General features: G+C 45.9%; 1 protein-coding gene across 4 annotated transcripts in view; it reads left to right on the top strand.

The window, feature by feature from the left end:
• The window catches only part of pomt2 (protein-O-mannosyltransferase 2), a 181,322-nt gene that overhangs the window by 67,265 nt on the left and 97,386 nt on the right, over positions 1–16,671 (top strand). For all 4 annotated transcript variants that reach the window (XR_013500072.1, XR_013500073.1, XM_078234589.1 and 1 more), the window contains exons 9-12: positions 2,731–2,840; positions 2,929–2,995; positions 10,055–10,115; positions 11,842–11,920. Coding sequence is in view for 2 of the 4 variants with exons in the window: in XM_078234589.1 (XP_078090715.1) it covers positions 2,731–2,840; positions 2,929–2,995; positions 10,055–10,115; positions 11,842–11,920 (317 nt within the window). In the remaining 2 variants the exon portion in view is untranslated. The remainder of the gene's footprint in view (positions 1–2,730; positions 2,841–2,928; positions 2,996–10,054; positions 10,116–11,841; positions 11,921–16,671) is intronic.

Genomic DNA, 16,671 nt, shown 5'->3' with positions numbered 1-16,671 from the left:
TCCACATTTAAATTAGTCCTACCAAAATGAATCACCTCACATTTATCAGGGTTAAACTCCATTTGCCATTTTTCAGCCCAGCTTTGCATCCTATCTATGTCTCTTTGCAGCCTACAACACCCCTCCACCTCATCCACTACTCCACCAATCTTGGTGTCATCAGCAAATTTACTGATCCACCCTTCAGCCCCCTCCTCTAAGTCATTAATAAAAATCACAAAGAGCAGAGGACCAAGCACCGATCCCTGCGGCACTCCGCTAGCAACCTGCCTCCAGTCCGAAAATTTTCCATCCACCACCACCCTCTGTCTTCGATCAGACAGCCAGTTACCTATCCAATCGGCCAACTTTCCCTCTATCCCACACCTCCTTACTTTCATCATAAGCCGACCATGGGGGACCTTATCAAACGCCTTACTAAAATCCATGTATATGACATCAACCGCCCTACCTTCATCAACACACCTAGTTACCTCCTCAAAAAATTCTATCAAATTTGTGAGGCACGATTTGCCCTTCACAAATCCGTGCTGACTATCCCGGATTAATCCGCATCTTTCTAAATGGTCATAAATCCCATCCCTAAGGACCTTTTCCATCAATTTACCAACCACCGAAGTCAGACTAACCGGTCTATAATTACCAGGGTCATTTCTATTCCCTTTCTTAAACAGAGGAACAACATTTGCCACTCTCCAGTCCTCTGGCACCATCCCCGTGGACAGCGAGGACCCAAAGATCAAAGTTTATATAAATCACAAACAGCAGAGGTCCCAATACAGAGCCCTGCGGAACACCACTAGTCACAGGCATCCAGCCGGAAAAAGACCCTTCCACTACCACCCTCTGTCTTCTGTGACCAAGCCAGTTCTCCACCCTTCTAGCCACCTCTCCCTTTATCCCATGAGATCCAACCTTTTGCACCAACCTACCATGAGGGACTTTGTCAAACGCTTTACTAAAGTCCATATAGACGACATCCACGGCCCTTCCCTCATCAACCATTCTAGTCACTTCTTCAAAAAACTCCACCAGGTTAGTGAGGCATGACCTCCCTCTCATAAAACAATGCTGACTATCGTTATTGAGTTTATTCCTTTCTAAATGCGCATACATCCTATCTCTAAGAATCCTCTCCAACAACTTCCCGACCACGGACGTCAAGCTCACCGGCCTATAATTACCCGGGTTATCCTTCCTACCCTTCTTCAATAACGGGACCACATTAGCTATCCTCCAATCCTCTGGGACCTCACCTGTGTCCAGTGACGAGACAAAGATTTGCGTCAGAGGCCCAGCGATTTCATCTCTCGTCTCCCTGAGCAGCCTTGGATAGATTCCATCAGGCCCTGGGGATTTGTCAGTCTTTATATTCCCTAAAAAACCTAACACTTCCTCCCTTGTAATGGAGATTTTCTCTGATGGGTCAACACTCCCCTCTGAGACACTCCCAGTCAACACATCCCTCTCCTTTGTGAATACCGACGCAAAGTATTCATTTAGGATCCCCCCTACTTCTTTGGGCTCTAAGCATAATTCCCCACTTTTGTCCCCGAGAGGTCCGATTTTTTCCCTGACAACCCTTTTGTTCCTAACGTATGAATAAAATGCCTTGGGCTTCTCCTTAATCCTGTCTGCCAAGGACATTTCGTGACCCCCTTTTTGCCCTTCTAATTCCTCATTTGAGTTCTTTCCTACTTTCTTTGTATTCCTCCAGAGCTCCCTCCGTTTTTAGCTGCCTGGACCTAACGTACGCCTCTCTTTTCTTTTTGACCAATCCCTCAATTTCCCTGGTTATCCACGGTTCTCGAATCCTACCCTTCCTTTCCTTCCTTTTTACAGGCACATGCCTATCCTGCAGCCCGAACAACTGTTCCTTAAAAGACTCCCACATGCCAGATGTGGATTTACCCTCAAACAGCCTCTCCCAATCAACAGCTGCCAATTTCTGCCTGATCCCACTAAAGTTAGCCTTCTCCCAATCCAACACCTTACCCTTGGGACACCACTCATCCTTTTCCATCACTATCCTAAAGCTAACAGAATTGTGGTCACTATTTGCCACATGTTCCCCTACCGAAACTTTGAAGACCTGACCGGGCTCATTCCCTAGTACTAGGTCCAGTATAGCCCCCTCTCTAGTCGGGTTATCTACATATTGTTCCAAAGAACCTTCCTGTACGCATTTTACAAATTCCTCCCCATTCAGACTCCCAGCCCTACACGATTTCCAGTCTATCCCAGGGAAATTGAAGTCTCCCACTACAACAACCCTATTTTTCCTGCACCTATCCATTATCTCCTGACATATCCGTTCTCCCACTTCCCTTGGGCTGTTGGGGTATGTTGGCCGAGTTGCAAGAGTATGTACCGTGTACCTGGTGGATGGTGTTCTCACGTGAGATGATGGCATCCGTGTTGATGATCCGGCATGTCTTGCAGAGGTTGCTGTGGCAGGGTTGTGTGGTGTTGTGGAAAGTCTTGAAAGCTTTACTGTGCTCGAGCCTTTTGTGGAAATAGTTCCAGATTTCTGTTGATGAAGATATGCTACCTACTTCACTCCTGAACAGCCTGGCTATTAAAAGCTTATTTGTTGAATTGTAGGTTGCCAGGCTAGCACATGACTATGTGTCCATCAGAGATTTGTGGCCACTATTATTGGCTTTTCACTCCCTTGGTGTTTTCTAGGTATTTTATTCCAGGCTTAACAGCAACTCTTTCTTGCTACAGACATTGCTTATGGATCAGTGATTACTGTAAAGAACGTACGTACTGCAGGTGGGTACCTGCATTCCCACTGGCATCTGTATCCTGAAGGTGTTGGCGCTCGACAGCAGCAGGTTAGTTGGACTGGTATAGCAATCATGCTGTAGTTCCAGGTGCCGAACATGTGAATGTTTTGTCATTTTCTGCTGTTCTGTCTTTCAGGTGACGGCCTATTTACACAAGGATAACAACAACCTTTGGATTGTCAGGAAACCTGATCAAGCCTTGGGTCAGTGCTGTTCAGTATTATTTCTTAGTCATTTTGACCTTTCTCCTGATTTATACCCCTCGTTTGATAAGGTTCACCATGGTAGGCTTCTGCAGAAAATGCAGATGTATGGGATTGGGGGTGATCTAGGAAATTGGATCAGGAATTGGCTAGCGGATAGGAAACAGAGGGTGGTGGTTGATAGTAAATATTCATCATGGAGTGCGGTTACAAGTGGTGTACCTCAGGGATCTGTTTTGGGGCCACTGCTGTTTGTAATATTTATTAATGATCTGGATGAGGGTATAGTTGGGTGGATTAGCAAATTTGCTGATGACACCAAAGTCGGTGGTGTGGTAGACAGTGAGGAAGGGTGTCGTAGTTTGCAGGAAGACTTAGACAGGTTGCAAAGTTGGGCCGAGAGGTGGCGGATGGAGTTTAATGCGGAGAAGTGTGAGGTAATTCACTTTGGTAGGAATAACAGATGTGTTGAGTATAGGGCTAACGGGAGGACTTTGAATAGTGTGGAGGAGCAGAGGGATCTAGGTGTATGTGTGCATAGATCCCTGAAAGTTGGGAATCAAGTAGATAAGGTTGTTAAGAAGGCATATGGTGTCTTGGCGTTTATTGGTAGGGGGATTGAATTTAGGAGTCGTAGCGTTATGTTGCAACTGTACACAACTCTGGTGCGGCCGCACTTGGAGTACTGTGTGCAGTTCTGGTCCCCACATTACAGGAAGGATGTGGAGGCTTTGGAGAGGGTGCAGAGGAGGTTTACCAGGATGTTGCCTGGTATGGAGGGGAGATCCTATGAGGAGAGGCTGAGGGATTTGGGATTGTTTTCGCTGGAAAGGCGGCGGCTAAGAGGGGATCTTATTGAAACATATAAGATGATTAGAGGTTTAGATAGGGTGGATAGCGATAGCCTTTTTCCTCTGATGGAGAAATCCAGCACGAGGGGGCATGGCTTTAAATTGAGGGGGGGTAGTTATAGAACCGATGTCAGGGGTAGGTTCTTTACCCAGAGGGTGGTGAGGGATTGGAATGCCCTGCCAGCATCAGTAGTAAATGCGCCTAGTTTGGGGGCGTTTAAGAGATCCGTAGATAGGTTCATGGACGAAAAGAAATTGGTTTAGGTTGGAGGGTCACAGTTTTTTTTTTTAACTGGTCGGTGCAACATCGTGGGCCGAAGGGCCTGTTCTGCGCTGTAATGTTCTATGTTCTATGTTTACTAAATTCATAAGGATAACCGAGAAATGTTGGTGCGCAGCTTTAAATAGCTCAAATCAAATGCTGAGCCATGAGGAGAGGAGTTTGATCACAGTCAGATCAGCCATGGTCTTATCCAATGGTGTTAAATGGGTGGCACAGCGGTTAACACTGCTGCCGCAACACTAGGGACTGGGATTTGATTCCCGGCTTGGGTCACTGTCTGTATGGAGTCTGCACGTTCTCCCCGTGTCTGTGTAGGTTTCTTCCGGGTGCTCTAGTTTCCTTCCACAGTCCAAAAGATATGTAGGTTAGGTGCATTGGCCATGCTAAATTCTCCCTCACTGTACCCACACAGGTGTTGGAGTGTGGCGAGTAGGGGATTTCCACAGTAACTTCATTGCACTGTTAATGTCAGCCTACTTGTGACACTAATAAATAAACTTTAAAACTTTAAACCACTTTAAAACTTTATTACAGAGAAGAAGGTGCTGGAAGTCTTAAAGCGCATCAAGGTAGATAAATCCCCGGGACCCGATGAAGTGTATCCCAGGACATTGTGGGAGGCTAGGGAGGAAATTGCGGGTCCCCTAGCCGAGATATTTGAATCATCGATAGTCACGGGTGAGGTGCCTGAAGATTGGAGAGTGGCAAATGTTGTGCCTTTGTTTAAAAAGGGCTGCAGGGAAAAGCCTGGGAACAACAGGCCAATGAGCCTCACATCTGTGGTGGGTAAGTTGTTGGAAGGTATTTTGAGAGACAGGATCTACAGGCATTTAGAGATGCAAGGACTGATTAGGGACAGTCAGCCTGGCTTTGTGAGTGGAAAATCATGTCTCACAAATTTGATTGAGTTTTTTGAAGAGGTAACCAAGAAAATAATTGAGGGTAGTGCAGTTGATGTTTTCTACATGGACTTTAGCAAGGTACCGCATGGTAGGTTGTTGCAAATCTCACGGGATCCAGGGTGAGGTATCTAAATGGATACAAAATTGGCTTCTTGACAGAAGCCAGAGAGTGGTTGTAGAGGGTTGTTTTTCAAACTGGAGGCCTGTGACCAGCGGTGTGCCTCAGGGATCAGTGCTGGGTTCACTGTTATTTGTCATTTATATTAATGATTTGGATGAGAATATAGGGGCCATGGTTAGTAAGTTTTGCAGATGACACCAAGTTTGGTGGCATAGTGGACAGTGAAGAAAGTTATCTTCCAACGGGATCTTGATCAATTGGGCCAGTGGGCTGACGAATGGCAGATGGAGTTTAATTTAGACAAATGCGAGCTGATGCATTTTGGTAGATTGAACCAGGGCAGGACTTACTCAGTTAATGGTAGGGCGTTGGGGAGAGTTACAGAACAGAGATCTAGGGGTACATGTTCATAGCTACTTGAAAGTGGAGTCACAAGTGGACAGAGTGGTGAAGAAGGCATTCGGCATGCTTGGTTTCATCGGTCAGAACATTGAATACAGGAGTTGGGACGTCTTGTTGAAGTTGTATAAGACATTGGTAAGGCCACACTTGGAATACTGTGTGCAGTTCTGGTCACCCTATTATAGAAAGGATCTTATTAAACTAGAAAGAGTGCAGAAAAGATTTACTAGGATGCTACCGGGACTTGATGGTTTGAGTTATAAGGAGAGGCTGGATAGACGGATGAGATGTATCCCAGGCTCCGGACTAGATGTACCCCAGGCTATTGTGGGAGGTGAGGGAGGAGATTGCTGAGCCTCTGGCGATGATCTTTGCATCATCACTGGAGACGGGAGAGGTTCCGGAGGATTGGAGGATTGCGGATGTTCCTTTATTCAAGAAAGGGAGTAGAGATAGCCCTGGAAATTGTAGACCAGTGAGTCTAACCTCGGTGGTTGGTAAGTAGATGGAGAAGATCCCGAGAGGCAGGATTTAAGAACATTTGGAGAGGTATACTATGATTAAGAGTAGTCAGCATGGCTTTGTCAAAGGAAGATCATGCCTTACAAGCCTGATTGAATTTTTTGAGGATGTGACTAAACACATTGATGAAGGAAGAGCAGTAGATGTAGTATATATGGACTTCAGCAAGGCATTTGATAAGGTGCCCCATGCAAGGCTTATTGAGAAAGTGAGGGGGCATGGGATCCAAGGGGACATTGCTTTATGGATCCAGAACTGGCTTGCCCACAGAAGGCAAAGAGTGGTTATAGATGGGTCATATTCTGCATGGAGGTCGGTTACCTGGAGTGCCCCAGGGATCTGTTCTGGGACCCTTACTCTTTGTGATTTTTATAAATGACCTGGATGAGGAAGTGGAGGGATGGGTTGGTAAGTTTGCTGATGACACAAAGGTTGGAAGTGTTGTGGATAGTGTGGAGGGATGTCAGACGTTGCAGCGAGACATTGATAGGATGCAAGACTGGGTGGAGATGTGGCAGGTGGAGTTCAACCCAGATAAGTGTGAGGTGGTTCATTTTGGCAGGTCAAATAGGATGGTGAAATAGAATATTAATGGTAGGACTCTTGGCAGTGTGGAAGATCAGATGGATCTTGGGGTCCGAGTTCATAGGACGCTCAAAGCAGCTGTGCAGGTTGAGGCTGTGGCTAAGAAGGCGTATGGTGTACTGGCCTTCATCAATCGAGGAATTGAGTTTAGGAGTCGTGAGATAATGTTGCAGCTATATAGGACCCTGGTCAGACCCCACTTGGAGTACTGTGTTCAGTTCTGGTCGCCTCATTACAGGAAGGATCTGGAAGCCATAGAAAGGGTGCAAAGGAGATTTACAAGGATGTTGCCTGGGTTGAGGAGCATGCCTTATGAGGATAGGTTGAATGAGCTCGGTCTTTTCTCCTTGGAGAGACGAAGGATGAGGGGTGACCTGATAGAGGTGTATAAGATGTTGAGAGGTATTAATCGAGTGGACAGTCAGAGGCTTTTTCCTAGGGCTGAAATGGTTGCCACAAGAGGACACAGGTTTAAGGTGCTGGGGAGTAGGTACAGAGGAGATGTCAGGGGTAAGTTTTTGACTGAGGGTGGTCGGTGCGTGGAATGAGCTGCCAGCAACGGTGGTGGAGGCGAGTTCCATAGGGTCTTTTAAGAGACTTTTCGATAAGTACATGGAACTTAGTAAGATAGAGGGTTATAGGTAAGCCTAGAAATCGCTAAGGGAGGGACATGTTCGGCACAACTTTGTGGGCTGAAGGGCCTGTATTGTGCTGTAGTTTTTCTATGTTTCTGTTTCTAGACAGGGACTTTTTTCTCTGGAGCATAGGAGGCTGAGGGGTGACCTTATAGAGGCCTATAAAATAATGAGGGGCACAGATTAGCTTGATAGTCAATATCTTTTCCCAAAGGTAGGGGAGTCTAAAACTCGAGGGAATAAGTTTAAGGGGAGAGATACAAAAGGGTTCAGAGGGGCAATTTTTTCATACAGAGGGTGGTGAGTGTCTGGAACAAGCTGCCAGAGGTAGTAGTTGAGGCGGGTACAATGTTGTCTTTTAAAATGTTGTGGCGGCACGGTAGCACAGTGGTTAGCACTGCTGCTTCACAGCTCCAGGGTCCCGAGTTCGATTCCCGGCTTGGGTCACTGTCTGTGTGGAGTTTGCACATTCTCCTCGTGTTTGCGTGGGTTTCCTCCGGGTGCTCCGGTTTCCTCCCACAGTCCAAAGATGTGCGGGTTAGGTTGATTGGCCAGGTTAAAATTGCCCCTGAGATGCATAGGTTAGAGGGATTAGCGGGTAAATATGTGGGGGTAGGGCCTGGGTGGGATTGTGGTCGGTGCAGACTCGATGGGCCGAATGGCCTCCTTCTGCACTGTAGGGTTTCTATGATTTCTATGATTTCTATGAAAAAGCATTTAGATAGTGACATGGATAAGATGGTATAGAGGGATATGGGCCAAATGCGGGCAATTGGGATTAGCTTGGGGGCTTAAAAAAAAAAGGGCAGCATGGACAAGTTGGACCGAAGGGCCTGTTTCCATGCTTTAAACCTCTATGACTCTATGACTCATATGTTGAAAGGCCTCTTGAATGGAGATCTGTAACTAGTGGAGTTCCACAGGCATCAGTGCTGGGACCTCTGCTGTTTGTAATATACATAAATGATTTGGAAGAAACCGTAGCTGGTCTGATTAGCAAGCTTGTGGATGATATTAATATTGGCGGAGTTGCGGATAGTGATGAAGATTGTCAGAGAATACAGCAGGATACAGATAGGCTGGAAAATTGGGCGGAGGAATGGCAGATGGAATTTAATCCGGACAAATGTGAGGTGATGCATTTTGGTAGATCTAATACAGGTGGGAGCTATAAAATAAATGGCAGAACCATCAGGAGCATAAACACACAGAGAGATCTGGGAGTACAGGCCCACAGATCTTTAAAAGTGGCAGCACAGGTGGAAAAGGTGGTGAAGAAAGCATGTGGCACGCTTGTCTTCATCGGACAGGACATCGAGTATAAAAGTCAGCAAATTATGTTACAGTTATATAAAACGTTGGTTACGCCACATTTGGAATACTGTGTCCAATTCTGGTCACCACACTACCAGAAGGACGTGGAGGCTTTGGAGCGAGTACAGAAAAGATTTACCAGGATGTTGCCTGGTATGGAGGGGCTTAGCTTCGAGGAGAAATGAATAAACTGGGATTGTTCTCCCTGGAAAGACGGAGTCTGAGGGTCGACCTGATAAAAGTTTATAAAATTATGAGGGGTGTGGATAGGGTGAACAGTTGGAAGCTTTTTCCCAGGGTAGAAATGACAATTACAAGGGAGCACAAGTTCATGATAAAGGGGAAAGATTCAGTGAAGATGTGCAGGGGAAGTTTTTACACAAACTGTGGTGGGGGCCTGGAATGCACTGCCAAGTGAGACAGTTACGTTCGCCACGTTTAAGACTTAATCTTGATAAACATATGAACAAACGGGGAAGAGAGGGATATAAGGTAGATAGGTAAACGTGATCAGCGCAGGCTTGGAGAGCAGAAGGATCTGTTCCTGTGCTGTAATTTTCTTTGTTCTTTGTTCTCTTTACCATGACAAATAACTAAATGTCAGCAGCAAACTTGTGTATATGGCTCTCTTCTCTCTTCCATAAGAACATAAGAAATAGGAGCAGGAGTAGGCCATCTAGCCCCTCGAGCCTGCCCCGCCATTCAATAAGATCATGGCTGATCTGACGTGGATCAGTACCACTTACCCGCCTGATCCCCATAACCCTTAATTCCCTTACCGATCAGGAATCCATCCATCCGCGCTTTAAACATATTCAGCGAGGTAGCCTCTTCCCTCGCAAAGTCATTGATAAGTAAAGTACAAAGCAGTGATTATAAATCCTTGGGTATGCACAAGTCACAAATTGTTAATTTGACTACATACTCATTATTTCTACTGTCTCTCCTTCCTCCATACCAATTCCCCATCCAAGTCAGCGGGCTGCCTCCAGTTATATGTGCTGTCATTTGACTCTAGCACTTTGCCTGCTTCTACTTAGTGTTTCCATTGACTTCACACTGTTTGGGTGTGTGTTCAGACTCTATTGTCAATCCTGTCCTGCTTGTTAACTGCAATCAGGGTTTGAATTTGTGCTCATTCATATGGAGGTAAACATGTGGGTTTGATATAGAAGCAGCAGAATGGTTTAGTCATGTAGAAGGTTTTGATGTAGTCAAATTATTTAATCCAGGCTGTTGTTTTTGTTTGAGGATTTGATAAGTGCTAGAATTGAGTCCTTGAATAATGTATGTATTATGCATTAGCCATTGTCTGTGTTGATGTGTTGCTGAAAGATATTGATGAGCATTAGAAAAAGAAATATTTAAAACTGAGATTTGTGAACCAATATTTTGAGAGAGAGCACGTCAGTTGATTAATTGTCTCCTCTGACACCTTTCACAGACACAAGTGACACTGTACAACATATTCGACATGGTGATGTCTTCAGACTTGAGCACAAAGAGTAAGTCTTGGAGATGGTCCATCTTCAGTTTTCCAGTTGAAATTTTCCAGGCTAATAGGCTGGAGGAAATAGATGTTCGGAGGGAGGATGTCCTGGCAGTTTTGAATAAACTGAAGGTTGATAAGTCCCCTGGGCCTGATGAAATATATCCTAGGATTCTTTGGGAGGCAAGGGATGAGATTGCAGAGCCTTTGGCTTTGATCTTTGGGTCCTCACTGTCCACGGGGATGGTGCCAGAGGACTGGAGAATGGCGAATGTTGTTCCTCTGTTTAAGAAAGGGAATAGAAATGACCCTGGTAATTATAGACCGGTTAGTCTTACTTCGGTGGTTGGTAAATTGATGGAAAAGGTCCTTAGGGATGGGATTTACGACCATTTAGAAAGATGCGGATTAATCCGGGATAGTCAGCACGGATTCGTGAAGGGCAAGTCGTGCCTCACAAATTTGATTGCATTTTTTGAGGAGGTAACTAAGTGTGTTGATGAAGGTGAGCAGTTGATGTCATAGACATGGATTTTAGTAAGGCGTTTGATAAGGTCCCCCATGGTCGGCTTATGATGAAAGTGAGGAGGTGTGGGATAGAGGGAAAGTTGGCCGATTGGATAGGTAACTGGCTGTCTGATCGAAGACAGAAGGTGGTGGTGGATGGAACATTTTCGGATTGGAGGCAGGTTGCTAGCGGAGTGCCACAGGGATCAGTGCTTGGTCCTCTGCTCTTTGTGATTTTTATTAATGACTTAGAGGAGGGGGCTGAAGGGTGGATCAGTAAATTTGCTGATGACACCAAGATTGGTGGAGTAGTGGATGAGGTGGAGGGCTGTTGTAGGCTGCAAAGAGACATAGATAGGATGCAAAGTTGGGCTGAAAAATGGCAAATGGAGTTTAACCCTGATAAATGTGAGGTGATTCATTTTGGTAGGACTAATTTAAATGTGGATTACAGGGTCAAAGGTAGGGTTCTGAAGACTGGAGGAACAGAGAGATCTTGGGGTCCATATCCACAGATCTCTAAAGGTTGCCACTCAAGTGGATAGAGCTGTGAAGAAGGCCTATAGTGTGTTAGCTTTTATTAACAGGGGGTTGGAGTTTAAGAGCCGTGGGGTTATGCTGCAACTGTACAGGACCTTGGTGAGACCACATTTGGAATATTGTGTGCAGTTCTGGTCACCTCACTATAAGAAGGATGTGGAAGTGCTGGAAAGAGTGCGGAGGAGATTTACCAGGATGCTGCCTGGTTTGGAGGGTAGGTCTTATGAGGAAAGGTTGAGGGAGCTAGGGCTGTTCTCTCTGGAGCGGAGGAGGCTGAGGGGAGACTTAATAGAGGTTTATAAAATGATGAAGGGGATAGATAGAGTGAATGTTCAAAGACTATTTCCTCGGGTGGATGGAGCTATTACAAGGGGGCATAACTATAGGGTTCATGGTGGGAGATATAGGAAGGATGTCCGAAGTAGGTTCTTTACGCAGAGAGTGGTTGGGGTGTGGAATGGACTGCCTGCAGTGATAGTGGAGTCAGACACTTTAGGAACATTTAAGCGGTTATTGGATAGGCACATGGAGCACACCAGGATGATAGGGAGTGGGATAGCTTGATCTTGGTTTCAGATAAAGCTCGGCACAACATCGTGGGCCGAAGGGCCTGTTCTGTGCTGTACTGTTCTATGTTTTTTGTAATCAAAATGACGTTCCTTCTGCAAGCTCATTTCCTGTTTTTTGATTGTTAGAACGTCCCGGAATATGCACAGTCACCAGCATGAGGCACCACTAACGAAGAAGCATTTCCAGGTCACAGGATACGGAATAGTAAGGAATTTCCAAGGACTTTGTCTTGTACCTGAGCTCAGCTTGTCCCTTTGTTCACAACATATAAATTCAGACACACACTGTGCGACCAGCTTTGAGTACAGGTTTTGACAGTGTGTGGAAGTTGGTCAGTAGAGGGAGTTTGGTGGGGAGGACAGGAGGATACTCCTTTGCTTTTCTAAGCTTGCCCTGTAGGAACTGGTTTCTACAGGGGACGAGATGAGCTGGTGAGTATTTGGTTAACATCCGGTAAGTGGTCAAGGTCTATTTTCCGAAGGTTTCAATTTGACCTACAATTTGTGATAAGATTAATATCTAAAAGAAAATAAGTAATTGAATAAAGTGAAGCAATTAGCAAAAGATCATAACGGGTGATGTGTCAAGGCTGCAGCATGTGGGAGCTCATGGATACTGCTTTTACCGGGGTAAGCATGCCTGCAGTAAGTGTCTGCGGTTTGAGGAGCTTTGGCTCAGAGTCATTGAGCTGGAGGTTGAGTTGCAGACACTATGACAGATCAGAGAGGGAGAGAGTTACCTGCATGCTTTGTTTCAGGAGGCAGTCACACCCCAGTTTGGTAAGTGGCCAGCGACAGGAGGGTGTGACTTCAGCTGAGCAGGTAAGAGGACCCAGAGGGCAGAAGTGTCAGCCTCTGCAATTGTCGAACAGATTTGAGGTTCTTTCAGCTTATTTGGATGAGTGTGGCGACTTCAGGGTGGATAAATCATAGAATCCCTACAGTGCAGAAGGAGGCCATTCGGCCCATCAGTTCTGCACCGATAACAATCCCACCCAGGCCCTATCCCCGTAACCCCACATATTTACCCCGCTAATCCCTCTAACCTACGCATCCCGGGACACTAAGGGGCAATTTAGCATGGCCAATCAACCTAACCCACACATCTTTGGACTGTGGGAGGAAACTGGAGCATCCAGAGGAAATCCATGCAGACATGGAGAGAACGTGCAGACTCCACACAGACAGTGACCCAGGCCGGAAATCGAACCTAGGTTGCTGGAGCTGTGAGGCACAGTGGTAACCACTGTGCCGCCGTGCTGGATGAGCTGACTGGCTATGGCAGTGTGGTACAGGAAGACACTCAAGTGGGGGCAGCACTCAAGGTATTGGTAGTAGGAGACAGTATAATGAGGGTAATTGACATTCTTCTCTGTAAGAACAAGCAAGAGTCCATTCGGCTGTGTTGCCTTCTTGGCGACAGGTTGGGACATCTGCAATCGGCTGGTGCAGAATTTGCAGTTGGGGTGGGGGGAAAGGAAAGGATCCCGTTGTTAAGGTCCATGTAGGTACCAATGACATAGGTAGAATGAGGAAAGAGGTTCTGCAAAGAGACTTTGTGGAGTGAGCCCCTAAATTAAACAAGAATATCTGGATTATTACCTGAGCCACGTACAAATTGGCATATGGTACATAAAACTAGACAGATAAATATGTGGCTCAAAGATTAGTGTGGGAGAAGTGGGTTTCGGTTTGTGGTGCGCTGGCACCAGTACTGGGATCTGTACCATTGGGACGGCCTATATCTGAATCATGCTAGGACCAGTGTTTTTGCAAACCGCATCATTAGGAAAGCAGAGGTGGCTTTAAATTAAATGGTTGGGAGGGGAATGGCTCTCGAGAGGGAATATATTGGCTAAGCAAAAGGATATGGCAGCATTACAAGGCAGCTATTTATCTATTTTTAATCTTTTATCAGTTTGAGAGTGGCAAACTTGGTTCAGAAATAACTGTGCGACACTTGAACAAGGATAATTATAAAGGAATGAGGGCAGATATATTCCAGTGGATTTTAGGAAGGGGGTAAATCGAACATGGTTAACTAAGGAAGTTAAGGATAGTATTAAATAGGAAGAAACAACATCTATTATGTGGCAAGCATCAGTGGTAAAGCAGAAGATTGGAAAAGTTTTAGAAAACAATAGAAGATGACCAAAAGATAAAGAGGAAATAGATCATCTCTGAGGATAAACTAGCAAGTAACATAAAAATGGACAGCAAGAGCTTCTTTTAAATATATAAAAAGGAGAGACACCAAAGTGAACTGAGGACCCTCAGAGAATGAGAATCTTGCCAAAATCCTTAAAATCTGGAAAAGTCTCAGAGGATTGGAAAACTGCCAATGTAATACTCTTATTCAAAAAAGGGAGGAGACAAAAAAACAGGCAACTATAGGCCAGTTAGCTTAACATCTGTCATTGGGAAAATGTTAGAGTCTATTATAAAGGATGTAATAGCAAAGAATTTAGAAATGCACAACATAATCACGTAGAGTCGAGACGTCTTCATGAAGGGGAGATCATGCCTGACATTTATTAGAATTCTTTGAGATGGTGCAGGATAGATAAAGGAGAACCAGTAGATGTAATATACTTAGAACAAAGAACAAAGAAAATTACAGCACAGGAACAGGCCCTTCGGTCCTCCAAGCCTGCACTGACCATGCTGCCCAACTTAACTAAAACCCCCTACCCTTCCGGGGACCATATCCCTCTATTCCCATCCTGTTAGCCTTCCCCCAATTCAACACCTTACCCTTGGGACACCACTCATCCTTTTCCATCACTATCCTAGAGCTAACAGAATTGTGGTCACTATTTGCCACATGTTCCCCTACCGAAACTTTGAAGACCTGACCAGGCTCATTCCCCAGTACTAGGTCCAGTATAGCCCCCTCTCTAGTCGGGCTATCTACATATTGTTCCAAAGAACCTTCCTGTACGCATTTTACAAATTCCTCCCCATTCAGACTCCCAGCCCAACACGATTTCCAGTCTATACCAGGGAAATTGAAGTCTCCCACTACAACAACCCTATTTTTCCTGCACCTATCCATTATCTCCAGACATATCCGTTCTTCCACTTCCCTTGGGCTGTTGGGGGACCTGCAGTATACCCCCAACATAGTGACTGCGCCCTTCCTGTTTCTGAGCTCCACCTACAGTGACTCGTTACACGACCCCTCTGAATTGTCCTCCCTCTGCACCGCTGTAATATGCTCTCTAACTAATACTGCTACTCCCCCACCTCTTTTGGCCCCTCCTCTGTCTTGCCTAAAACACTTGTACCCCGGAATATTCAGTTGCCAGTCCTGTCCCTCTTTCAACCAAGTCTCTGTCACCACAACCACATCCAAATCCCTCGTAAGCATTAAGGCCCTAAGTTCGTCTGTCTTACCTGCTACGCTCCTTGCATTGAAGTAGATGCACTCTACTGAGGAGTCACAGGTGGACAGAGTGGTGAAGAAGGCATTCTGCATGCTTGGTTTCATCGGTCAGAACATTGAATACAGGAGTTGGGACGTCTTGTTGAAGTTGTACAAGACATTGGTAAGGCCACACTGTGGAATACTGTGGATACTTGGAATACTGTGTGCAATTCTGGTCACCCTATTATAGAAAGGATATTATTAAACTAGAAAGAGTGCAGAAAAGATTTACTAGGATGCTACCGGGACTTGATGGATTGAGTTATGAGGAGAGGCTGAATAGACTGGGACTTTTTTCTCTGGAGCGTAGGAGGCTGAGGGGTGACCTTATAGAGGTCTATAAAATAATGAGGGGCATGGAAAAGGTAGATAGTCAATATCTTTTCCCAAAGGTAGGGGAGTCTAAAACTAGAGAGCATAGGTTTAAGGTGAGAGGGGAGAGTGTCCAGAGGGGCAATTGTTTCACACACAGGGTGGTGAGTGTCTGGAACAAGCTGCCAGAGGTGGTAGTAGAGGCGGGTACAATTTTATCTTTTAAAAAGCATTTAGACAGTTACATGGGTAAAATGGGTATAGAGGGATATGGCCCAAATGCGGGCAATTGGGATTAGCTTAGGGGTTTTTTTTAAAAAAAGGGCAGCATGGATAAGTTGGGCCGAAGGGTCTGTTTCCATGCTGTAAACCTCTATGACTCTATGACACTCCAGACCTCCAGGCCCAGTGAGGTCATCCTCCCCCAGAGTGCTCTTCTTCTTTGCCAGCCTTGTCCTGGCCCCAAGCTCGTCCCCAGCCTCTACACTTGTAGACCTAATTTTTTGATCCCCACCCCCCTGCCATATTAGTTTAAACCCACCCGAACTGCACTAGCAAAACTCCCAGCCAGGATATTCGTGCCCTTCCAATTTAGTTGTGACCCGTCCTTCTTGTACATGTGCCCTCCTCTCTTGAAAACTTCCCAGTGATCCAGGAATATGAAGCCCTCCCTCCTGGACCACTCCTTTAGCCAAGCGTTCAATTGTACTATCTCCCTATTCCTAGCCTCACTTGCCCTAGGCATTGGGAGCTGTCCTGAGATTGCCACTCTGGAGGCCCTACTTTTTAGCCTATTTCCCAACTCCCTGAATTGCTCTCGTAGGATCCCCCTGCTCTTCCTATCTGCGTCATTTGCACCAATGTGTACAATGACATCCGTTTCTTTATCCTCCCCTTTTAATATGCCTCCTATCTGCTCAGAGACATCCATTACCCATCCTGGAGTCCTGTTCGCACCCACAGAATCGCCTGTCCGTGCCTCTAACCGACGCGTCCCCCACCACTATTGCTCTACTAATCCCTCTCTTTCCTTTCTGGGCCACAGAGCCTGACTGTGTGCCAGTGACCTGGTCACTGTGGCTTACCCCTGGAGAGTCATCCTCCTCCACACTATCCAAAACAATATACCTGTTTTGGAGGGGGACAGCCACAGGTGACCCCACCACTAATTGCTCACTCCCCTCCCCTCTCACACCTGTCGCCACTGGAATACTCTC

Source organism: Mustelus asterias, chromosome 18 (genome assembly GCF_964213995.1).
Source record: "Mustelus asterias chromosome 18, sMusAst1.hap1.1, whole genome shotgun sequence".
Classification (NCBI taxonomy): Eukaryota; Metazoa; Chordata; class Chondrichthyes; order Carcharhiniformes; family Triakidae; genus Mustelus; species Mustelus asterias.
This window is presented reverse-complemented; position numbering and strand designations above follow the sequence as displayed.